The sequence below is a fragment of the Bos javanicus genome, chromosome 22 (assembly GCF_032452875.1).
Source record: "Bos javanicus breed banteng chromosome 22, ARS-OSU_banteng_1.0, whole genome shotgun sequence".
Lineage (NCBI taxonomy): Eukaryota > Metazoa > Chordata > Mammalia > Artiodactyla > Bovidae > Bos > Bos javanicus.
In genome coordinates, this window is record NC_083889.1 from 4,565,071 (window position 1) to 4,591,481 (window position 26,411).

General features: G+C 41.7%; 1 protein-coding gene across 8 annotated transcripts in view; it reads left to right on the forward strand.

The window, feature by feature from the left end:
* Positions 1 to 26,411, forward strand: part of RBMS3 (RNA binding motif single stranded interacting protein 3) — an 809,718-nt gene that overhangs the window by 665,272 nt on the left and 118,035 nt on the right. For 5 of the 8 annotated variants that reach the window (XM_061395718.1, XM_061395716.1, XM_061395717.1 and 2 more), the window contains exons 8-10: positions 1,450 to 1,496; positions 16,582 to 16,678; positions 18,924 to 18,974. In XM_061395718.1, the coding sequence (XP_061251702.1) occupies positions 1,450 to 1,496; positions 16,582 to 16,678; positions 18,924 to 18,974 (195 nt within the window). The remainder of the gene's footprint in view (positions 1 to 1,449; positions 1,497 to 16,581; positions 16,679 to 18,923; positions 18,975 to 26,411) is intronic. The other 3 variants (XM_061395722.1, XM_061395721.1, XM_061395720.1) reach the window with 1 other exon arrangement.

Here is a 26,411-nt window from a genome sequence, read left to right on the forward strand (position 1 = left end):
CAACACTCCATCTCACCCAATGGTTACATCTTATATAACAATAGTGCATTATCAAGCCAGCTTCCCTGGTAGCTCAGCTGGTAAAGAATCCACCTGCAATGCAGGAGACCCTGGTTTAATTCCTGGGTCAGGAAGATCCGCTGGAGAAGAGAATGGCTACCCACTCCAGTATTGTGGCCTGGAGAACTCCATGGACTATATAGTCCACGAGGTTGCAAAGAGTCAGACATGACTGAGCGACTTTCACTTTCATCAAGCCAGGTGATCAAAAAGTAAAAAAAAATGTCCAGCCTAGTCAGCCTTCAGTTTCATCCTATCTGTCTGCCCACAAGCAATAACTAGGCTGACAGTCCTGGAAGACAAAGAGTGGTGGGTCCGCATGGCCACAGAGAGATGAACCTGGGGGCTCATGCAAAATCCTAGTCAGTGGCACAGCAGGGCTGTGGAAGGGCACACCCAGCAGAAGAGTTGGGTTGGAATCTGATTCTGCCTCCAAACCTGTGACCTTGAACAAGTCACTTGACCCCTCCAAGGCTTCCATGTCTGCATCCATCAAATGGAGAAAATATTTCTTCTGCCTATTCATAGAGTCCTTGTGGAGAAGGGAAAGGCTACCCACTCAAGTATCCTGGCCTGGAGAATTCCATGGACTGTATAGTCCTTGGGGTCGCAAAGAATCAGACAAAACTGAGTGACTTTCACTTCACTTATGGTGATGAGATGTGATGGTGTGCATGAAGGGGAAATGTAGATGTCAGTCAGCGATCATCAAGTTTATATTCCTCTCTGTAATGACTGTCAGTTATAGAAATGTAGTTTTTCAGTGGCGGTGTTCCCTTGGAAACAAAACAAAAATACCTCCTTGTTAGCCACAAGGCCAAGAGTTTCCATCACATGCAAATGACCTTCCCTTTCTACACTCTGGGTGGGACAGGTACCAGCAAGGTGTTGGACAGCACCCTGTGATTCATTGCCTGCATACCCTGAGGCATGCAATCTATTTTAAAATAAATCTTTCTTAACACTTTCTTCTAAAAGGTCAAATGAATTTTAAGTAGCATTTATTTTAACTCTTACCCCAGGATCCATTCTTACCTTTTTTTCCCATGCTTGGAGATATACAATAGGTGTTCTTGAAAAGAATGAGAAATTATAAGGACACCAGATTAGACAGTGCATGGCATATGAAGTAGAAATGGAGACCATCCAAAATGAATTGTTCTTTGGTTTGTCTGGATATATAATATAAATTCCCTAACTCAATGCTGGATTCTGGTGTTCAGGTAGTAAAAATGCTTGGCAGTAAAGGGGGGAGAAATATATAGGAATACGTAAACTTAAATCATAGAATGTACAGATGAAAAGTCTCTGTGTGTGTACTGAATGCTTTGGAGATTACCATTAAAAACATTAAGATCCATTTTCTCCCTTCTTCCCCCCATTATACAGGCTGGCATGGCCCTGACCTATGACCCCACAGCTGCCATACAGAATGGGTAAGTAGATCACTTTTTCTATGTTTTAATTGCTAAGGTATCTCTGAACTCTGAAATCAGTACTGGAGAAAAATGTTCAAATCTTTCTTCTTGTTCTAAACAAAAATGTTAATCAAACCTTTCTCATCAGTGTATTTCTTTTCTTCCTGTGAGTGACTCTGATTTCAGTGGCATCACCCATGCTTACAAAGCTTCTGTCCATATCCATCTTTCTCCCCCTCTCTCACCTGAGAAAGAGCGATGTGAAGGGAGAAGTGTCTGTTTCTCTAGGGTCAGAGTGTCGCTTCTGCCAGGTAATAATCATAGCCTGTGCCCAGGCTCATTTCAACATTAATAAAGCTTCTATGCTTGCCTCTGGCTCTCAGAGGAAGGGTAACACACAGAATCAAGTTAGTAACACGGTGGTTGTATTTCCATACTCCGTTTTAATAAGCATCTGGAAGTTTGCAGACTCTTACTTAGAACAATTAATATAGCCTAAACTTTTCCTCTGAAAAAAATCAGACTTAAGCTACATAATCCAGCATCTTTAAAATTCTGTCATTCTGAATAGTCTTTGGTTGAAACTTTCTTCTTACTTTCCAATTTCTTTCCTTTACGTTGGCCATCCTGCAATGAACCAACAAATTGAAGAATAATTATTATTCTTATTTTCAGTCTTTTATCTTAGATTTCTCCACGGCTTTCAGTTTTCTGTCTTTCAGCCTCTAAAGAATTAGTCAGAATGAAGATCTCATTTAAGATCAACCTAGAGGATAGAAGGAATGTAACTCCATTTTCTGTTTGGTCAGCTTAGAGGGTCATTTATTCAGTCACTCAGTAAACATCCAATAAGTCTTCCAAGCACAGTACTGTGCTCTATAGGCTTTAAAAAAACAATGCATCTGTGTAAAACAGGGGCTTAAGAAACTCATGGTCTCCCGTCCATGAAAGAGTCAACAAAGATGATAGTCTAGGGTAGAGATCTATTCCTTTGTCCCATGTTGATTAAAACTTCTCTAGGGGCAAAAAGTAATGATAGCTCTCCATTTATCCAGTAAGCCTTCTCCTATTTCCAACAAGGCACTCTAAACATGCTGGTCAGAAAGTAAAGACAAGAAATAAAGATACAGAGAATGAAGCCCTCTAGAGTCATACTGTATAGCCGAGAAGGTAGCATAGTTAATTCAAAAGACACAGAATATGGCATTATATGCTCAGAGAGAGTGACAGAAGACAGGCGTGTATTGTAAGGGCATGACATTTATTGAACACATACTATGTACCAAGTAATCTATATTTGTAATTTAATAGTGCATGTTCTTGGAGTCTAATATATGTAAAAATACTTGTAATTACAATTAGAAATGTATATGCACACTGGAAACTAGAAATAATTGAATGAATACACATGTTCATTAACTAAATCCAGCAAGTGTCTGTGTTTGCATACATGGATATGTGTGTATCGGAGGAGGTGATGGCACCCCACTCCAGTACTCCTGCCTGGAGAATCCCATGGACGGAGGAGCCTGGTGGACTGCAGTCCATGGGGTCGATGAGGGTCGGACACGACTGAGCAACTTCACTTTCACTTTTCACTTTCATGCATTGGAGAGGGAAATGGCAACCCACTCCAGTGTTCTTGCCTGGAGAATCCCAGGGACGGGGAAGCCTGGTGGGCTGCCGTCTATGGGGTCGCAAAGTCGGATATGACTGAAGCGACTTAGCAGCAGCAGCAGCATATGTGTGTATAAATATGTGAATCCATCTACCTGTCTGTACTATATATGCATACATCTGCTTATTATAAAGATCTTCCTGCCCAAGGTTCGAGGTCAATTATTAGAGATGCCCCCGTGTCCTAGGCCTGGGCTGGAATGAGTTTATGTTTTGCTATAGTCAGTCATCTTTCCAATGCGCAATTTAAAATCTGAATCTTTCCCCAAAGACCTAAGTGTCCAGACTTTCATTGTGACTCACGACAAACCTGAAGAGAAAAAACCGGGGTTTCAACCTGTAATCTGAGCAGCCGCGGTCTGAACTCTGGTGGTGCCGTTAGACACCATGGGGACTGCCTGGTCCCTGGGGACTGTGTCTTCCTCCCAGGTCACCATTTACACTGTACAGAGGTCAACTGCAGGTATATCCGTCCACCTTCCAGCATCCTCTCTGTGATGTCTGTCTCTGTGTACTTTATACTAACAGTAGAACATTGTATCCTTTGAACTATTTCAACAGTTGCAAAACTGGTTCATCCTCTCCCACTGCCCGCTTAGACTTTAAGGACAATGAACATCTCCCTCAGGAAGCAAATTGCAGTTAAGATGCTCGGGATACCATCTTCTTGATTTTATGTACTCTCATCTGATAAAGAACTTTGTATCATCCAGCAGTCCCTGTCTTCAACGTTGCCTTGTCCACTGAATATTCCTTTCAGCCTGTAAAAGTCAAGTCTCTCCCACCTATAAAGAGGGCAGAAGCATAACTGTCCTTTTCTAAACTTCCCTGGTGGTGCAGTGGATAAGACTCCATGCTTCCAATGCAGGGCGTAGAGGTTCAATCCCTGGTCAGGGAACAAAGATCCCGCATGCTGTGTGGTGCAGTCAAAAAACAAAACAATCTTTTTCTGCCTATAACTTGTAGTGACCACACTATTTTTGCTTTTTCTTTACTGGTAAACAGTTTTAGTATTCTTTACACATTGTCTTCCTGTGTTGTCTCTAATGGGGCTTCCCCAGTGGTTCAGCAGTAAAGAATCTACCTGCAGTACAGGAGCCGCGGGAGACGTGGGTTTGATCCCTGGGTCAGGAGGATCCCCTGGAGGAGGGCATGGCAACCCACTCCAGTCTTCTTGCCTGGAGACTCGCAAGAACAGATATGGGCAGAGGGTTGCAAAGAGTCAGACATGACTGAGCGACTTAGCACACACACACACATCTCCTTTGCAGATCCTCCTTGCCCTCACCTTGCACTGCTCCTCTGGTGTCTGTGAATTCCCCTTCTGCCCACTTTTACTGATCTTTCTCAGGGTTTAGCCCTTTCTCACGCTGTTTCTCATCCACTCCTCCTGCTTTTAGGAACTGAAGACTCCCAAGTTCATACTTCAAGTTTATAACTAGCCACAGGGAACCATCATCTGTGTCTCTCACTGCACTGGCCGCTGCTCCTGGATGTCCTGACCCCAACTGAGGGCTTTGTCTTCATCAGTCCTTCATAATACAAACCAAATAAATGAAAAACATCAAAATACTTCTTATAGTTTTTAAAAAGTTCACTCTAAAGCCATTTAAGTCATAATTCCAGTTCTCTGGGCCTTCTCTTCTACAACACTCCTAATGATAAAATTGGTCATTAAGACTTCTTCTATCTCTCTTTGAACTACATCTTCAAACCAGCTGTCTCCCTGCCACTGGTCGAGTTCATTCAATTACCATTCCCTACCTGTATTAAGCTTTTATCTGCCTCTGATATAACTAAGTACCAAACCATTTTCACATTGCTTTCTGAATATTTTTTAAAGCAAAAAGTAATAAGTAATCATCTACCTGCCTGGCTTAAAGTATTACATGGACTTTATTAAAAGCAGAACAAAACTCAAAGTTTCCAGAGTGGCACCAGAATTTCATGATTTGGTTCCTGCAACTGAATTGGACCTTTCTTGATTCTCAGAGTATCTCATGTTATGTTAACCCGTGAGTCTTGTTGCTCATGGAGTTCTCTCTGCCTGCAGAGAATGGTGATATTTCTTCCTTTCCTTCTTTCTTTTATTTCTCTCCTTTAGAGAACACCATTAAATCATACCAGACAGAGGTAATTACACAATTAGTCACAAGAGAAACAGTGTGAGCAGTGGTTAGAAGTGCAGACTCCAGAGCCAGCCTGCCCAGGCGTGCATTCAAATTCTGTTGTTCTCCACATGTAGGCAAGTCGTCTGTGCTTCAGTTTCCCCTTCTATGAAGTGGAGATGACAGTGAGAATAAGTCTTCATAAGACGCTGTAAGGATTAAAGGACCCCCTGCGGCACAGTGTGGCCCCTGTCAAAGCTGACACGATTGTTACACTGCATTTCATGCGATTGTCATGCAGCTAGGGCTTCCCAGGTGGCACTGGTGGTAAAGAACCCACCTGCCAATGCAGGAGACATAACGAGACATAACGAGACGCGGGTTAGATCCTGGGTTGCAACCATCTCCTGGAGGAAGGCATGGCAATCCGCTCCAATATTCTTGCCAGCAGAATCCCCTGGACAGAGGAGCATAGCAGGCTACAGTCCACAGGGTCGCAAAGAGTTGGACATGATTGAAGCGACTTAGCACACACGTGTATATTGACACAGTAACAGCCTTTTTATCACATAGCTCTTGACATCATATTTATTTCTCTGATGGACTATCAAATCTGAAGGCAGGTTCCATGTCTTATTTTTCTCTACAGCCTGTTTAACTTGGTAGTATGAATGCCCAATCAGAAATAGAAGATGTTACTGATGGCATCTGCTTGACTGCAGCAAAGTGGCATTAGGTAACCCAGCCCCCTTCCTGGTATCAAGCCACTCTGTTCTCATGTAACACCCTAATCTGATTATCTTTAAATGCAACCTCCAGTTTCATCCAAAGAAGCCAAACTGCACAAGAGTTGTTCATGTCCTGGGTTAAGAGTGGAATTTTGGAAGCATTAGATTATGCACTGTGTTGCTATCAAGAAGGTAGAAATTTCATATCATGAAATGGAAGGAACAGCAAAATTGTAGTTAATTAACCTTATTCACTTGGTATTTCTTTATATACACGAGTTTTTTAAAATATTTTGGTCTTTTGGGTTTTAATTGCCTTATATGGAAACATATAAATAATCATTTCTATGGATGTTAAGATGTCAAAATAACCACATATGTTTCCTCAATATCCTGTTTCTTGACTTACTGTCAGCATGTACCTCTTAAAGATGTGGAAACTGATTTAGAAAATTCAGCATATGAAGGGATCGAATGTGAATGTCCAGAGTAAAGTATTTATTCCATCTTTATACCCATGTGTTCAGTCCAGTGCCTGCGTGCATGCTAAGTCACTTCAGTTGTGTCCAACTCTTTGTGACCCCACGGACTGTTTGTAGCCCACCAGGCTCCTCTCTCTGTGGGATTCTGTAGGCAAGAGTGCTGGCATGGGTTGCCATGCCCTCCTCCAGAGGATCTTCCTCACCCAGGGATCGAACCTGCATCTCTTATGTCTCCTGCTTTGGCAGGCAGTTTCTTCACCACTGGTGCCACCCTGGAAGCCCATTCGATCCAGTAGGCAAACCTAACTTAGAGGGAGAGTAGGAAGCTAACAGAGGCATAAATATTTATTGCTGCAGAGAAGAAACTGATCCCATCTGATGTAGGAAAAACATATCTAAAGATACAGTTGCAACCAACGCCAATCCAGTTAATATTGTTAAGAATGGCTTAATGATGACTCAGTTCAACAAACTGCTTTTCTTTCATATCTGTTGTACTGTTTAAAATCATGTTGGTGATGCAGATTTGAAAAAAAAGTTCGCATCCTATCAGGAACAATGGACATGCACACAAATTCTAGATATAATGCCAAGAGTATTGTGAAAGAAGCAAAGAGTGCTTTGAGTTTTATGATGTTCTACCTTTCAGATGTACGAAGTATTTCTGAAGGAAGACACGAGACATGGTGACAATCGTCTCTGGGGAGGACCAACAGAGAGCCGAGAAGGAGGGGCGATAGGGAGACTGACTTTTCACTGTTTACATTTTTCTATTCTTTTCACAAAAAAAGTCAAAATAAATGGTCATAGGACCACAGAGTAAAAGCAGTTACATTCTAGCAAGAGATGTGGAAGGCCTCTTGATGGAGCAGGGACATGAGCTTGTCCTCTTGGTGGCATGTCACATTTAAGAACATGGTTTATCTTTTTGAGTGCTAGTTTTTTCCAGATATATGTCCAGCAGTGGGATTGCTGGATGATATGGAAATTCTATGTGGTTGCCAAGGGGGAGGGAAAGGGGTGGGGAGGGAGACACGGGGGGTTTGGGGTTGGCAGATATTATATGCAGAAGGGGAAAACAACAAGTTGTACTATAGCACAGGAGACTATATCCTGTGATCAGCCATAATGGAAAAGAGTAGTGAAAGCAATGTGTGTGTGTGTGTGTGTGTGTGTGTGTGTGTGTAACTGAGTCACTATGCTATACATTAGAAATTAATGCAACATTGTAAATCACATATACTTCAATTTTTCTTTTTATTCAAAGGACGTATTTTGTAATCCTGGAGCATCCTAGAACTGCGCTCAGTCATGGTGGCTTCTGAGTATCAAATTCAGACGTGTCTGGGGTGTCTGGTAGCTCAGTTGTATAAACTGTTAAATGTTCTGAATTCCATAACTTCAATGTTTATACAGCAACATAAAACTGAAATAAGTACTCCCAAATTTAGCTTGATTTTTCTCTAATGAAGAACAAACATTTGCAAATGTAAATGTGGACCATGGTGTCTCTGAGCAGTTTGAGTGTAGGTGGCAGAAAATGTCAGTCATGTCATCTGCTTGAATCTACCCAAATGATCAGTTTAAACAAATCAGTTCAATGTCACTTGTATCTAAGGCTTTGAAGGTTACAGTGAAGAGGTTTCTGGGTTGCAATGGAAAAGGAAACCACTCGGTACTTTTTTACTGTAGGTCAACTTAAGAGAATAAAAATGCTCATTCTTCTTTCAGAGCTATCTGGCATAACTCTATAATGTGTTATTACTACTGGCCTATTGCTTTTTTAACAGTCCAATATGAAATCCCATCACTTTCAAAAATGAGCATAAGAGGTGGGAAATAATTCCTTCCCCAGTCAAAATCTCATCTTTTCCTGTGCCCTTTTCACTAAGGTCTGCTGTGTAAATGCCTTTTGGATTGTTTGATTTGAATAAAATGTATTCTTGGGAGAGATGTGGGGGGAAAATGTTTTCTACGGCCTTGGTTTGCCAGCTGTTTTATATGGCATTTGATATTAAGTGATACAGAAACCAGATCTTATTACGCTAGGAAAGGAATGTAATGTGAAAGATACATGGTATTACAATAAAGATGACCAGTACCTTATTAATCTTGTGCTCTAGGGTTGCCCCGAGGATTCATGGTTCTGACTCCAACAAAATTGCGCGTGGACGTGAAGACAAGGCAGCACTATTTATTTCAGTGTGCATATAGGATTGTGTGTGATTTTTTGGAGTTAAAAAAAAAATCCTACCCTGGGGTTATTGATACATTCATGTTATTTTTATTGTCAGTGAAATAAGATTTCACTACTGACTGCCAAATTCCCTGAAGATGGCTCTTCTGCAGGTAAAATAATGTCCTCTTAGTGACCTAGACTTCCATTCTCTGGGCTTCTGGAGCCCACTTGCTTTAAAAGCCAGAAAACCAAATAACTCTTTGTGTTCCCTAAAATTATGACTTTTTTCAGAGGCCAGCTCAGAGTTCTACGGATAGATTTTGCTTAAGTAAACCTCTCAGTACCTTTGACATTTGGAACTTTTTCACGTGAAACCTCTCCAGAGTAACTAGTCAACATTCCCAAGGAAAGCTTCTCAACCTTGACATGAGTGTCATTTTGGATCATATCATTTTTTTGGTGGGAACTGTCCTGTGTTTAGCAGCATCCCAGACCTCTATCAACTTGATGCTAGGAGCAGCCCCCTGACCCAGCTGTGATAACCAAAAACATCTCTAGGTCCTGGGAAGAAAGCTCCTGTCTCTGTTTAAGATGGTGTAGAAAAGAAACACTTGCCACACCTGTGACTTTACTGTGTGCATTTTGTCAAATAAATATCTTAGCAAACTCTTTCCAGAAAAAATGGTAGTTAAAAAGTCATTCCTAGTTTTCTGTAATAGCATTTCAAGGCACCTGTGCGTGTGTGCTCAGCCATGTCTGACACTTTGTGACCCCATGGACTGTAGCCCTCCAGACTCCTCTCTCCATGGGATTTTTCCGGGGCAGAATATTGTAGTGGGTTGCCATTTTTTTCCTCCAGGGGATATTCCCAATCTAGGGATCGAAACTACATCTCCTGTATCTCCTGCGTTAGCAGGCAGATTCTTTATGACTGAGCCACCTGGGAAGCCCATGATGCATATATTAATATAACCAGATAGAAAAATATAGTCACATGTTTCAAATGACCTTAGCTTTCTTATTATAGCCACAAAATTAAAGTGCTGTCAATTTCACCTTTCCTGTTCCCCCAAAATAGGATGCCTATGCCTAAAGTTTTTATCTGGATGTTCTTTTTCTTTCTTCTCCTTTTAAAATGTGGAGGCTGTGTGAACCACGAAGGATACATGGCAGGGATTGAGAACAAGTGATGAGACTGGGAAACTCATTCTGCAGCTCTCTTTCTGGAGGCCGGCTCAGTGCATTTTCTTTAGACATGGTGACTCTAAGCCTCAGATGCAATAACAGCCTCTCTTGTCGTGGTTTAAGCAAAGCTTTCCTGTAAAGTCATCTGGTTTATGTTTGGACTTGGGGAGAGCTTATTTCAGAATACCAGAATTAGGGGATCAAGATAGTGTACTGAGTCTGATCTTTCCAGTCCATTTTCTGTTCTAAACGACTCTCTGATTTGAGTGGCAGACAGTATTGGAACTTGCTGGGGAGTATGAAATATCATTCTTATTGGACGGATAAGATTAGAGCAAATAGAACAAAAACGCGTGAAAATTTCCCCTAAGGGTTCTCTATGTTAGTATCCATTTACTTGGCTGTTTTTCTGCTTCTGCTCTCATTTTTTTTTTCCCGTAAAGTTCCCTGTAAATGCTGTCTGTCCATCCAGTCCTTTTTGCTTTCATTTTTAATATGCCACTTGGTACCTTTTGCAAAATAAACCAGCCACTCTAAAATGTGAAGCATGATTTATGCTGTTGGTATGCAAGGCTGAGACTAGGTTTCTAAGAGAAGTTAAACCTACATGGAGAAAAGGGCTGTTAGTGGAGTGGTCATGAGTGCCTGTTAGGTCATTATGAGCCCCACATAAATCTTTCTGTTCACTGCTTCATAAGTAAGATCTAAGATAAAACCTGAAGGGGTTGTGTGTGTGTGTGTGTATGTGTGTTTTCTAGATGTAAACCATGATTTTTGTAGAAAAGGTCTGTTTTCTCTGATTATCAATTTCTCTATATGCCTAGAAAATGGGCATTAGTTTAAGCTTTCACTGAGATGTACAGAGGTACAGATAGATGATATGTGATGTAAGCCAGCTTTCTCAGTTCTTACTTCTCAGCTTCCTATCTGAACAGATGGCATCTTCTGTGTCTCCACACATTTGACATTAGCCATCCTTTACAATGATCACTGCTTATCTCCCTAAGCTGTTTTGCACTCATTTATTCATTCAGTCAGCCATCAGGTATTAAGCATAGATCAGAGAAAGCAATGGCACCCCACTCCAGTACTCTTGCCTGGAAAATCCCATGGACAGAAGAGCATGGTAGGCTGCAGTCCATGGGGTCGCTAAGGGTTGGACAGGACTGAGCGACTTCACTTTCACTTTTCACTTTGATGCACTGGAGAAGGAAATGGCAACCCACTCCAGTGTTCTTGCCTGGAGAATCCCAGGGACGGGGGAGCCTGGTGGGCTGCCATCTATGGGGTCACACAGAGTCAGACACGGCTGAAGCGACTTAGCAGTAGCACAGTATCTTTGAAGTACACTAAAGCAAAGCACAATAAAATGAGGTCTGCCTGTATTTATTATGCCCCAGGCTCTGTCCTAGGCAACAAAGTCCAGGTGTCCTCAACTCTCTTGAAGCCAACATTCTAGAGGGAGAAATAACCAATAAATGCATTGCATTAGTCAGCACAACTGCTGTTAAAAAAAAAAAAAAAAAGCCATTGATCGTGTGGGTTTAAACAACTGAAATAAATTTCCTCACAGTTATGGAGGCTAGAAGTCCATGATCAAGATCTGGCTGATTAAGTCTCGGGTGAGGACTGTTTTCCTTGCTTTTCCAAGGCTGTTTTCTCACTGTGTCCTCACATGGCCTTTCCCCCGTGTGCGTGTATGGAGAGAGAGGGAAGTCTGCGGAGCATCTCTTCTTTTAAGGACACTAACCCTGGGAGATTAGGGCCCCACCCTCATGAGCTCATTTAATGTTGCTTTCTTCCTTAGAGGTCCCATCTCCACATACAGCCACTCTGGGAGTTAGGACTTCAACATATGAATTTTAAAGGGACACACACATTCAGCCAATAGTATATAAAGACATTTTTTAAAGGCTACTTCAAATAGTGATAATGCCAATGGGGGAAAACAAAACTAAAGTCAAGGAAAGGAATAGAGAACAATTGGGGCAGAGATGGTGGTTGCTGCTTTAGCTATGGAACTCTCAGAAGAAGGGAAAGTTGAGTGAAACCAATAATGAAAAAGAGGTTGTTATAGGGAGATTTGGGGAAATAAGCATTCCAGGTAGAGAGAATTATAAGGTCAGTGGCCCAAGATGAGAATGACAGGCTCATGTGACAGAAGGTCATTGTAATTTTTTGGATCCTAGTTGGCTCAAGGAAGACAGATGGACAGTAGCCTTACTGTGCTAGCAATAGTTGATACCAGGAATTCAGATTTTGTTCTAATTGCAGTGGAAAGCCATTGGCTGGATTTAGGCTGGTTAATGTACAAAGGAGATTCAAGTTAAGTGGTTAAAGAGAGAAACTCAAATGAATGCCTTACCCATCTTTGGTACACATAGTAAATCCTTCAATACAGTTTTTTTTTTTTTAAGTGGAAGAATAGATGTTTTCTTGCATAGTAATTGTCTTTTTAAAAGTCGGATTTGTTAAAAGTAATTCATATATACACTCTTGATAGGGTACAATTTTATGAGGTCTGAAAAGCGCACAATGGAGCAACGAAGAAACAGTTACATCATTTCCCAGAATTCCTTCGTGTGTCTCTGTGGTCAGACTCCTCCCTTAACCCCAGCCTTCGGCATCCGTTATTTGGTTTTGGTCTGTATAGTTTCTCATTTTCCATACCGTTATACAAATAGATATAAAATATAAAGTCTTTTGAGTCTGAGAGCTCTCATTTAGCATAATTCATTTAAGATTCACCATGTTAAATATACCAGGGTTTCTTTTGTTTTAATTGTTGAGTAGCCTCCCCATGTATGGATGGACTACATGTTGTTCATCTGTTCAGTTGGAGGATATTTGGCTTGTTTTCAGTTTTTGGCAAGTATCAAAGCTGCTGTAAATAATTGCATCAAGGTTTTTGGGTGAACTCGAGTTTTCATTTATCTTTAGTTGCTATGTATCAGTGGGATTTTTCAGTTATATGCTATGTGTATTTTAGCTTTATATGAAACTGCCAAGCTGTTTTCTAAAAGGGCAGGACCATGCTGTATTTCCACCAAGAATGAAAGAGAATTCCACCTTCTCTAAATCTGTGACAGCTCTGATTGGCTTTTTTTTAATTTCATCATTCTAATAGGTACATTACATAGTCAGTATTCATTTTTCCTAAACTACACAAAAGCAGATTTAGAGATGAGGTAGATGCAGGTATGGATAGTAAGGAGAATGCAATGGGTAAAGGAGTAATTTTTTCAACTACATTTTTTTAACCAAAAAACCCTAACCTTATAATCCTTGTTGAAACCTAGATCAATTTAAGACTCTAGTTCTATAATCCTTGCTTGGAGACTTTTATAGAATCTAGCTTAAAGAACTTACTCTTTGAACCCTGGAAACATTGAAATCTAGCCCCCCCTACACTCAGTGGGGTTCTTGTGGAATGCTTCTTTAGAAAGGTGACTCATGAGATTCTCTATTCAAAACATCAGAGAACTCTGAGGATGATGAAGATTTTGTCTCCAAAATTCCAAACTCAGTCATGAACTATTTTTAAAAAGAAAAGAAACTAAACTAAAAGTAGTAATTCAATTGACTTTGCGATGCCAAGGGAACATTTCATGCAAAGATGGGCTCGATAAAGGACAGAAATGGTATGGGCCTAAGAGAAGCAGAAGATATTAAGGAGAGGTGGCAAGAATACACAGAAGAACTGTACAAAATAGATCTTCACAACCCAGATAATCACGATGGTGTGATCACTCACCTAGAGCCAGACATCCTGGAATGTGAAGTCAAGCGGGCCTTAGGAAGCATCACTATGAACAAAGCAACCGGAGATGATGGAATCCCAGTTGAACTATTTCAAATCCTAAAAGATGATGCTGTGAAAGTGCTGCACTCCTTATGCCAGCAAATTTGGAAAATTCAGCAGTGGCCACAGGACTGGAAAAGGTCAGTTTTCATTCCAATCCCAAAGAAAGGCAATGCCGAAGAATGCTCAAACTACCGCACAATTGCACTCATCTCACATGCTAGTAATGTAATGCTCCAAATTCTCCAAGCCAGGTTTCAGCAATACGTGAACCATGAACTTCCAGATGTTCAAGGTGGTTTTAGAAAAGGCAGAGGAACCAGAGATCAAATTGCTAACATCCTCTGGATCATCTAAAGAGCAAGAGCTTTCTAGAAAACCATCTATTTCTGCTTTATTGACTATGCCAAAGCCTTTGACTGTGTGGATCACAACAAACTGTGGAAAATTCTGAAAGAGATGGGAATACCAGACCACCTGACCTGCCTCCCAAGAAATCTGTATGCAGGTCAGGAAGCAACAGTTATAACTGGTCATGGAACAACAGATTGGCTCCAAATAGGAAAAGGAGTACGTCAAGACTGCGTATTCTCACCCTACTGATTTAACTTCTATGCAGAGTACATCATGAGAAACGCTGGACTGGAGGAAGCACAAGCTGGAATCAAGACTGCTGGGAGAAATATCAATAACCTCAGATATGCAGATGACACCACCCTTATGCCAGAAAGTGAAGAGGAACTAAAAAACCTCTTGATGAAAGTGAAAGAGGAAAGTGAAAAAATTGGCTTAAAGCTCAATATTCAGAAAACTAAGATCATGGCATCTGGTCCCATCACTTCATAGCAAATAGATGGGGAAACAGTGGAAACAGTGGCTGACTTATTTTTCTGGGCTCCAAAATCACTGCAGATGGTGACTGCAGCTGTGAAATTAAAAGACGTTTACTCCTTGGCAGGAAAGTTATGACCAACTTAGACAGCATATTAAAAAGCAGAGACATTACTTTTTTCCAGTAGTCATGTATGGATGTGAGAGTTGGACTGTAAAGAAAGCTGAGCACCGAAGAGTTGATGCTTTTGAACTGTGGTGTTGGAGAAGAATCTTGAGAGTCCCTGGGACTGCAAGGAGATCCAACCAGTCCATTCTAAAGGAGATCAGTCCTGTATGTTCATTGGAAGGATTGATGTTGAAGCTGAAATTCCAATACTTTGGCCACCTGATGCAAACAGCTGACTCATTTGAAAATGACCCTGATGCTGGTAAAGATTGAGGGAAGGAGGAGAAGGGGATGACAGAGGATGAGGTGGTTGGATGGCATTACCGACTCATTGGACATGAGTTTGGGTAAACTCCAGGAGTTGGTGATGGACAGGGAGGCCTGGCGTGCTGCAGTCCACGGGATCACAAAGAGTCGGATGCGACTGAGCGACTGAACTGAACTGAACTGAAGAGTATGGCAAAATGAAAACAATGATTCCATGATCCCTAATAGGCATTTTCCCAATCTATCCTCATAACAGGGAAATAGTCCATCACAGGCATCCTGGTTTTGTGTGCATGTTCAGTGGTTAGTCACTCTAGACTTTCCCTTACCAGTGAGATATGAAGAAGGAAACATGATTTAAAATTCTGAGGAATCTGAGCATTAGATAACTAATGGGCTCCAGGGTATAGTCTGAGTGGAGATGGAGTGTCAGTGTTTTCAATACCCTTTGAAAGTAGTGAAAATGTTAGTCGCTCAGTGGTGTCCAACTTTTTGTGAACTCATGGACTGCAGCCCACCAGGCTCCTTTCTCCGTGAAACTCTCCAGGCAAGAATACTGGAGTGGGTAACCATTCCCTTCTCCAGGGGATCTTTCTGACCCAAGGATTGAACTCAGGTCTCCTGCATTGCAGGCAGACTACAGTCTGAGCCACCAGGGAAGTCCTAGATCTCTGTTAAATCTATCCTTTAATAGATATCCAGAAGAATCATCCCTCCTCTGATTTGTGGAGCTCTGCTCTTGCCCAGGGCCTTCCCAGGTGGCACAATGGTAAAGAACCTGCCTGCCAACGCAGGAGACATGGGTTTGATCCCTGGATTGGGAAGATCCCCTGGAGGAGGAAATGGCAACCCACTCCAGTATTCTTGCCTGGAAAATTACATGAACAGAGGAGGCTGTCCATGGACTGGGCTACAGTCCATAGAATTGTAAAGAGGAGGACAGGACTGAGCAACTGAGCACGCACCCACACATCATCTTGCCCAGTGTTCTTCTGTACTTGTTCACCGGAGGACCAGAAAACTCAGTGCTTTTTAGAGTCTGCAGGAGAATATCACACAGGTCCAGAACCTCCATCAGTGCCTTGATTAAATTCAGAAAAGATTCCTATCTTCACCTTGACCCAAATTGTCCACAAATTGTCCTTTTCTTTTCATGGAGAAAGTACTTAGGTTAGTTTTTGCCTGAGGGCCTGGACTCATGCCTAGCATAAGTTATCCAGAACTGTCTAGAAGCTGATCCTCTTTCTTGAATGAAGAAATAAATGCAATTATGTCTGTGTAACAACAGCCACTTTCATAAAGCTTGGTGCTACCAATTCACCTTCCTTTCAAGGAGCTTTGTAATAGCGTTGCCTTAAAAACAAACAAACGAAAACAAGACCCACAGCTTTTCTCCCCTGTTGATTAAACATACTATGACACTCACCTGGCCTAAGAGATTTCGGCGTGGCCAATTTTATTAGCGGACTCAAAGTTGTCATTTCGTTTAGAACAGTTTATTTCTTAGTGGAATCAAAGACCATCAGTCTCTTGTCCGCTCCTGTTAACAATGAATGGGTGGTACGAGGGTGGAAGTCAATCTCCTTCAGACACGCGTGGTAGCATTTGGTCAGCAGCCAGGCATGCATTAGCGTCACAAATCTATGAATCTTCTTTTTTTTTTTTCTGTTCGCAGATTTTATTCTTCACCGTACAGTATTGCAACCAACCGCATGATTCCACAGACATCCATCACGCCATTCATTGCTGCTTCCCCTGTCTCCACATACCAGGTATGTCCGATTTACCTGCACATCCCGAGGGACCTTTCTTGCCAAGAATAGCCCATCTCAAGTCAAAAAGGACACAGCAGAATTTTTAAGTTGTCTTCCCTTTAGTCACATCTAAATTCATAATATTATCATAATATCACAGTCATAATATTCAAACTGTCCACTGAGCCTACCCTTTCAAGAGCTTGTTTGCATCTGTTTCGCTGAATTATAAAAATCCACTGAGCCTCCATTCTGCCTGCTGAGTTTTCATGATTTTGGTACTTTTCAGCCAACCTTAGTTCAGCTTTCTTACCACTGAGAGGTTACTTCGTGTGTTTCCTGTTATTTTGGTTGTCACCATTCCCTAGTGTATCTTTTCTGAGAACACATTTCTGGCAACTCCTTGCACTCCTTTTGGGATACTGGATCATTGTTATTTGTCACAGTTGTTCTGTGTATCCATGGAAAGCTACATGGATGGATGCTATATCACTGGCTGCAAGAAAAAGGGAAAATTATCAAAGGGGTAAACGTAATTCCTACTTCCTCCTCTGACTTCATTCTCACTTCCAAAGAGGCCAGAAGAGGCCTCAGGGGTTCCACATGTTGAAACACAAGAAAATCTGAGACTCATTGTGTCCTAAACCAGACGTTGTCGCCAGTTAACGTTAATTGTGCAGATGGAAAGAAATAGCCATCCTTCCCCTCAAACAGGGCTCCTTATCTTATTCCTTTGAGTTATCACAAATATTTCTCCCTCCTTCTCTTTACCTCATGGAGTTCTTTAGACAGTTCTTCTAATACTAATTAGAAACAAAACTGCCTATGAATGCTATCTAGCTAGTGGAGTGGCATTGTTTACAGCCTTGGAGATAGAGACTGAGAGTGTGTGCATGTGTGTTTCCTTATATCATGCTTATGGTGGGGGTGGGCGTGGGGGTCTGGGGTGGGGATTGTGATGTTGCTGATTGCTACGAATTCAGTGAAGTTTCACGTTCTTCATCCACTACCTATCTATGTCATGTCAGGAGATCCCCACTGTCAGAGCATCACGCTTGACACGATGCCCATTTTTCCTTCACAGATCCCCCTCCCTCCGAAGCAGATCATTTTCACTCTGTGTCTGCACTTAGGTTCTTGATACATGTCAGTGTGTGAGTGGAACAGAATTTTGTGTGAATTGCATTAGAGGGTCTCTGGATGGCTGATTTCTTAAATGCCTTTCCTTGGGACCCATGAGGCTAAGTGCAGATGCTGTTCAGTTTTTGTTCTTCCTACAGGCCTGCCTGGTTGTAATGTGTGCTTTTTGGTGTTTTTACCCATTTTTTTCAAATCTTGGCTTCTGTTTCAGCCAAGACCACCCACTGAGCTCCATTGTAGAGCACTTTGGTGTCATGAATGAAATCTCCACAGAGCTGTCATTTCACTTGGGAGGGCCCATAAGTGGAATTTAACTCCAGCTCTCTTTTCTCAAAAAGGAATTCGAGCAATTTCCTATGTTGTTGAGTCTTGCTTTTCACCACTTTTTTTTTTTTTTTAATCTAAAGTTCATTGGCAGTCTCATTGATGTGAGTCTATTCAAACCAAAATCTTCAGGGCTATCTATGTCACAATCAGCTCTTAGAAGCTGACTTTCTCATTTGGCTGATGGGGAACATTTGGAACATTTTCCTGGTTCATACACTCATTTTTAGTAACCATACCAGTTACTACAAGAGAGAAAAATCACAGACTTAGTTAACTTGGGTTTAACCCAAAGCATTCCCCCAAATTTCTGGTTGACCTCTAAGTCATTCCTCAACTTTCACCACTTGGATTTATTTCCAAGATGGGATCACTTGAGAATTTGAGGTTAGAACCAATGACAGAAAAAAAGGAAGTCTTAGCAATCATGCTAAGTAATGCTTCCTTCTTTATTCACCTGGGTCTTCCAGCATGTTGACCTCTGAACAGTTGATCCCTGAAGCCTCCTAAGACTTTCATCTCCAATACCAGCCTCCAAATGTGCCCATGGTGTAGCCTGGCCCATGTGGGCATTACCACCAGCTCCAGGGAAGTAGGAATTTGCTTTCATTTTACCATGTTTCAGGGACCAAATGAATCAGGTCCAAGAGTTTCCTTTCTATCCTTAGTTTATTGAGCACTGATTTGCTGTAAGTCAGATGGACTCCACTTTCTTATGACCTAGTGTGACTCCACTGAACGCAAGAACCGAGTTCTCTCTGTGATTGCTTTGTGCTAATGAATGCTGTTTGATGCATAGGTCCAGAGCACTTCATGGATGCCTCATCCGCCATACGTTATGCAACCAACAGTAAGTGTTCTCAGTCACCTGAGGCTCGATGTTTCTATTATCTGAGTGCAAGCTTTTGTAACATGTAGAAGCTCTGAGGTAAAGCTTTTGTTCTATTCCATGCCTTTTCCTGGCAGCCTTATTTTCCAGATACAAAGCTGTTCCTGAAATTCTACAAAAGCGTGTACAACAGACAGAGATAGTGACAGTGATGGAGAGAAAGAGAGTTGAGAGAGGAAGAGGGAGGGAGGGAGAGAATCAACTTGATTGGAGGAAATAGCAATCAACCTCTCACGCTGATGTCTGCCATTTGTCATGAAGAGGGAAGGTCTACAGGTAGTACTGAGTGCCCTGGACGGTTAAATCCCTTATAGGAGGAAAGCTTTTCTGTTGTCCTTCTCTTTCTGTTATGCTTTCTTTTCTTTGGATGCTTTGCAAATCATGGCTCAGTGTTGACTCAAAGCATCATATTTGAAATAGGAAGGTATTCATCGACTAATAGGTGTGGCTAGATAATAGATAGTAAGGTTGGTAGATGACTTTTATGTTAACCAAAAGGGTCATTCTCTTCTTTAGTGGAAAGTTTCTTCCCCAAATATTCAAACTATGTTCTACTAGCTAGCTTTTCCCATTTTGTGGTACAATATGACATAAGTCCCCAAGGAAAAATATTATATATTCCATTAGAATACAGGCTGAAGGCTAGTGATTCTATGTATCTTTGTCAAGTTCTTGCATGTTTTCTAGCTCTTGGAAAGAAGAGGACAGGAAGATTTCTAGAACGATACACTCATGAGAGTTGGGAGAAGGGGAAAGGTCCCCAGTGGGAAGTTGTGTGACAGGATCTCTGGTGTCCTCTCCTGGGTCTGTTCAAATCTGTAACTTTGTTTCCTCTTCTGTCACTATACTTAACATGGCTTTGGGGAGGATCAAAGCCGAGAGAATATATGAAAACAATGTTTAAAGTATGACATGTTACACCTGATTATGGTCATTAATCCTTATTAGTGAATGTATCAGTCGTACAAAGAAGAAGCAATGCTACATTTTAACTCTTTTCAAAGCTAAATATAAATAAAGTCATGCATATCAAAAACAGGGAGTTACATACACAGGCATCCATTTCCTGGACTCAAAGGATCGTAGCACCTGGCTTTCATAATTGAGCTTTGTCCAGTTTTTTGGTTTTTTTTTTTAAGGAGCATTCCACGTTGCTCCTAGTGTTTTGATAATTTGCTTTATATTTGAAAAATAAAGTATATGTAGCTTCTGACAACAGAACTTTAGACCCTATTTTGCAAGTGTCCCTGTTTACTCTTATTTGCCTACCTTGGGGGCTTTGTGAGTTCATCTGGTCTGTGTTGTGGAAATCAGACCGAACAGGCAAGGAATCCAGGCTGTTCTTTTCTGTCCAAGTCATCAGGTAGAATCCAGTAGAAGCTGCCAGACCAACATATAGCACAGACTAGGCCAACACAGGAAGAGGAAAGAAGCCTTGCCAAGTTCTAAAGAGACTTTCTAGAAGGAAGCAACTACCTTCTAAGGAAATAATGTGTGTGTGTTTAGGGAGTGCAGGGGCTAGCTTGGTCTTCATGCTGAGGTCAAGCATCATCTCATTGCAACCTCAAGGAAAGCACATCTGGCAAAATCTGAATTTTTTTTCAGATACCAAAGGTGTATGATTCTACAATACTTGGAAAGCTGTGAGGAGAAGGGAAGACATTTGTGTTTTATTTCAACTGTCATTCAGGACCCTAGCAAAGTGTTTCATGAGCACCTCCTCCTCCCTTCCCCAGCTTCCAGCTTCACCCATTTGGGGATGTATTATTTCTAGTATCCTTCTCCCTAGCAATAGTTGTGTGTGTGTGTGTGTGTGTGTGTGTGTGTGTGTTCCTTTGTCCCTATGAGATCTTCTTGCCATGGCTGCTGCTCCCTAATACCCCTTCCCCTGATTAGACTCTGCATGATGTTTGAGCTTAGGTCACCCTGTCTAAGACCGCAGTCCCCAACCTTTTGGCACCAAGGACTGGTTTTGTGGAAGATAATCTTTCCACAAACCAGTGGGGCAGGGGATGGTTTCAGGATGATTCAAAGGCATTGCATTTACTGTGCAATTTATTTCTATTATTATTACATCAATTCCATCTCAGATCATCAGGCATTATGATCCTGGAGGTTCGGGACCCCTGGTTTAAGATGTAGCACTTACTTGTGCCAGGGACAGATTTCCTGGGAACAGGAGTGGCCGGGCCACCCACCACTTTGTTGTTTTTAACTTGGAAACACTGGCTAAACAGCATTTTGGAAACACATTACTTGTACCATCCGTTGTTTCCTTATGACAGTTTTCTTGGTTGTTTTATTGTATGAAGAACCTTGATGCAACTGCTCTTGGTTTTATTATCAGAGTGGGGTTTAATGTTTTAATGTTACTCTGTAACATTAAAACATAAAAATACATAGGTGATGATCTAGGGCAAAGAAATAAAATCACCTGGATGTGAAGAGAAGGAATGAGTGACTTGGTGATTAATAGCATGGATTCTTAGTTAGGCTCTTTGGGAGAGAAAATCCTTTCTGATCTAGGACTTTAGGCAGTTAAACTTCCTGAGCCACAGTTTTCTCGTCTGTAATATGGACACAATCACGACTAAATTATTATGCTTTCAGTTCATTAAATTAGGTAATGCTTTAAAGCTCTTAAAATAGCACCCAAGAAATATCAAACACTCAATAAATTACTGTTATCATGACTCAGTTATATGAGTACTGCTGCTGCTGCTGCCAAGTCACTTCAGTCGTGTCCGACTCTGTGCGACCCCATAGATGGCAGCCCACCAGGCTCCCCCGCCCCTGGGATTCTCCAGGCAAGAACACTGGAGTGGGTTGCCATTTCCTTCTCCAATGCATGAAAGTGAAAGTGAAGTCGCTCAGTCGTGTCCAACTCTAGTGACCCCACGGACTGCAGCCTACCAGGCTCCTCTGTCCATGGGATTTTCTAGGCAAAAGTACTGGAGTGGGGTTCCATTGCCTTCTCCGAGTTATATGAGTAGATGACTGCAAATTCTGCTTTAGATTAGGCCAATTATGTAAAATGAGTGTTGGTACAGGAAGAACTGGAGAAAAAGCAATCATCAGCCATGTCTACCACATTTATCCTGCTCACTTTGCACACTTTACTAATGAGTGTGGTGGAGGTAGCCTCTGTGGCTATAAATAAGATGAATCACTTAGATTGGTGCTTCTCTGATTTACTTGCTAAATCTTTCAACACCTATAATAAAAATAAATACAAGTAATGAAAATAAGAATTAAAGGCCTACTGGGCTACCTCTTGTGTGGCAGTCACTGGAACCTACTTTACAAATAAATTCAAGGTGTGAGTAGCTACACATCTCCCGTAGGTTGCCCGTAATAATGATTGGTTTACAACTTTTCTCTTTTCTCATGTCTTCTCCTCCATGATTTTGAGAAACTATCACAGATAACGTCTCTGTACATAGAGTAGAGACATGCTTCCCCCATTGTGATGAAGCTCACAGACCCCTACACTGTAGCCAGAGTCCTGCAGGTTCTTTGTAGGCTTGACTCGCCGGCCCCAAGGTCTCAGCCAGGCTTGTATCTGAAGCCGGCGCTTCGGTCAAGTCTTAACACAGAGCACAGTGCTTCTGGTCTTTTCCTACCTGGGAGGGGTAATGATCTATAAGGGAGACGTGAATTGATGGAAAGAAGGGATGAGAGACCAACAGAAATCCTGAGTGTAAAGCTACAGCTGGCTTAGGCTTTCTTCTTCAGAGACTGACATTTCTGAGTTGTGTGCAGTGTACCCTTTTCGTAACTTTAGAAGAAAGACTGAGAAACTTTTCACTTTTAAGGAAAAGGGACTAAAAGTTTCCTCACCTGGATCCTCTCTCATACTGGTGTTTCTGCAAGGAAACACATTCTCTGTCTGTCTGTTGGACTCTGGGACTTGATCGGGTCAAATCCTGCGGATGACAGTGAGAGCATTTTTATTTGCACTTTATTTTTTGTTCACTGAAAGAGAACACTACGAGACGAAATCAGGAATGCACTCTTTGCTGACATTGCCAATGCCATCAGGCACGTGTTGCTGATTGCCACTGCAAGGTTTCTTTCCTAAACTCTGAAATTTCACCATGACGCTGGCAGGATTTTAATAGGTGATAGATTGAACTAGATATCTGCTTTGCTTGGCAGCTTGTCACACTGGAATCTTCTATGAATGCACAATTGAAATCCCCATGTTGGGATACATCGGGTATTTTGTTAAATCTGTGCTGACAGGGAGAAAAGATGATAGCTCCCAAGAAGAAGCAGAGTTCAGTTCTCTTAAATTCTATTTAGGCTTGTGTGAATCATAAATCTTCTGTTTTTCATGTGTTTAGCATTATTTATTCTCAAGGATAAAGGTCAGTTTTCATTTTTACCTAATTACAAACAGGATATCTAACTACTGGGTTTCCCTGATCGCTCAGACAGTAAAGAATCCACCTTGCAGTGCAGGAGACCCAGGTTCAATCCCTGGATTGAGAAGATCTCCTGGAGAAGCAAAGGATACCCACTCCAGTATTCTTGCCTGAAGAATCCCATGGACAGAGGAAGCTAGAGGGCTACAGTCCATGGGGTCGCAAAGAGTCATACATGACTGAATGACTAAACTAATACTATACTATCTAACTATAGGATTCTAAGAAATGCAAGATGCTTTTATGGAACCACTGCGTGATTTGTTGCTATACATGGCTAAATTATAACACTTTTGATGAATAAACCTTACATTTACAGCTAACGTGTCAATATAAACTTTCCCTCTAGAACAACAACAACAAAAAGTTCAAGAAAGCGCCAAGATTTCATTGGTAATTGGTGATTAGGTAAGGCTTAATTTTAAGGGCTGTGTCCTCCAAACTTGCAGACACATTTCCCCTCAAAGCACATCATCAAGTTTGGAAAGGACATTGAAATCATTAGAATTCTGTTCAGAATGCAGTGTTTTCAGATAATATCTTTTTATTCCAGCTGCTGAGCTGAGCAAAAATTCTAACCTTCTGAGTTTCATTGTCAAAGTACCAAACAAAGGCAAAATGTGTTTGCTATGTAGGGACTTTACCTGCTGGATCTACTGGCCAAATCTTTTTAAAGTAACTAGCAAACACAAATCAGTAACTTTAGCCCATGTACACTATTTCTACCAGAAGAAAATTCAAGACTGTTTGAAAATAAATTTAGAAGGAACATCTTCATATGGGTGTCAGCTCCCTGTAAGTAGATTTCTGGGATAAAGTAGAAACAGACGCTTGCACACAAAGTCTCTTTGATACCCTAACTACTGTAGCAAGCAGTGCTGGTCTTGCCATTGTTAAACGTAACTTCCAAATTCTATGGCAACTTAAAAAAAAAATCTAAAATGAACTTAGGGACAATAAACATTCAAACAATGAAATTCAAAGCTCATGATTCAAAAGTGCCTGCACAGCCACTATGGAGAACAGTATGGAGGTTCCTTAAAAAACTAAAAGTAGAGTCTCTGTGTAGTAGTGTTAGTCGCTCAGTCGTGTCGGACTCTGTGCAACACCATGGACTTGGCCTGCCAGGCTCCTCTGTCCATGGGATTCTCCAGACAAGAATGCTGGAGTGAGTTGCCATTCCCTTCTCCAGGAGATCTTCCCAACCCAGGGATAGAACCCGGGTCTCCTGCATTGAAGGCAGATTCTTTACCTTCTGAGCTACAGGGAAGATCCAAGTAAAAGTCACTCAGTCATGTCTGACTCCTTGCGACCCCGTGGACTATACAGACCATGGAATTCTCCAGGCCAGAACACCAGAGTGGGTTCCCTTCTCCAGGGGATCTTCCCAACCCAGGGATCAAACCCAGGTCTCCTGCATTGCAGGTGGATTCTTTACCAGCTGAGCTATCAGGGAAGCCCCAAAGTCTCCATATGACCCAGCAATCTCACTCCTGGGCATATATCTGGAGAAAACCATAAGTTGAAAGGATACATGCACCCCAACAGTCATTGCAGCACTATTTACAATGCCAGGACATGGAAGCAACCTAAATGCCCACCAACAGAGGAATGGATAAAGATACGGTACATATATGTAATGGAATATTACTCAGCCATTGTATATATGTATATGTGGTACATATATGCAATGGAATATTTCCAATATTGAAAAAAGAAATAATGTCATTTGCAGCAACATGGGTAGATCTAGAGACTCGCACTGAGTGAAGTAAGTTAGAAAGGGAAAAGTAAATACCGTATAATATCGCTTATATGTGGAGTCTAGAAAAATGGTACAGATGAACTTATTGGCAAAGCACAAATCGAGTCACAGGTGTAGAGAACCAGCTTATAGTTACCACAGTGTGGGGGGAGGGGGATGAATTAGAAGACTGGGACTGACATATATACACAATTGATACTTTGTATAAAATAGATAACTAATGAGAACCCACTGTATAGTTCCCGATAGCTCAGTTGATAAAAAATCCACCTGCAATGCAGGGGACCCCAGTTTGATTCCTGGGTCAGGAAGATCCACTGGAGAAGGGATAGTCTACCCATTCCAATATTCTTGGGCTTCCCTTGTGGCTCAGCTGGTAAAGAATCCACCTGCAATGCGGGAGACATGGTTTCGATCCCTGGGTTGGGAAGATCCAAGCCCACTGGAGTGGGCTACCCACTCCAGTATTCTAGCCTGGAGAAGTCCATGGACTGTATAATCCATGGGGTCGCAAAGAGTCGGACACAACTGAGAAACTTTCACTTTCAGCACTGGGAACTCTACTCAGTGCTCTGTGGTGACTTGAATGGGGAGGAAATACAATAAAGAAGGGATATATTATAGGTATGAGCTTCCCAAGTGGAGGTAGAGAACCTGCCTGCTAATGCGGGAGACATAAGAGATATGGGCTCAATCCCTGGGTCTGGAAATTCCCCTGGAGGAGGGCATGGCAACCTACTCCAGTGTTCTTGCCTGGAGAATCTCATGGGCAAAGGAGCTATGGTCCATAGGTTCACAGAGTTGGACACAACTGAAGCAACTTAGCACACACATGCACACACATGCACACACGTATACATATAGCTGATTCACTTTGCTGTACAGCAGAAACTAACCACATTGTAAAGCAACTATACTCCAATAAAATTTTTTTAAATAAAAATAAAACACAAATGTATCTACAGCATAAAACTTTCCTTGTAGGACTCTTTCACTCATCACCTCTATCCTCCAGAAAAAACCCTGGTGAGTTAGTTTGTATGTCAGCATGCATTCGGTTGTTATGTATACAGAAGTGCATGTGTGCTGATGTGCGTGCTTTAAACATATGCAAGGTCACTCTTCAAATACCGTGTTGCAGTTGGCTGTATTTTTCCCAACAAGAGAACATGCTAGAGGGCGTTACATATGAGTCACATAAAGATC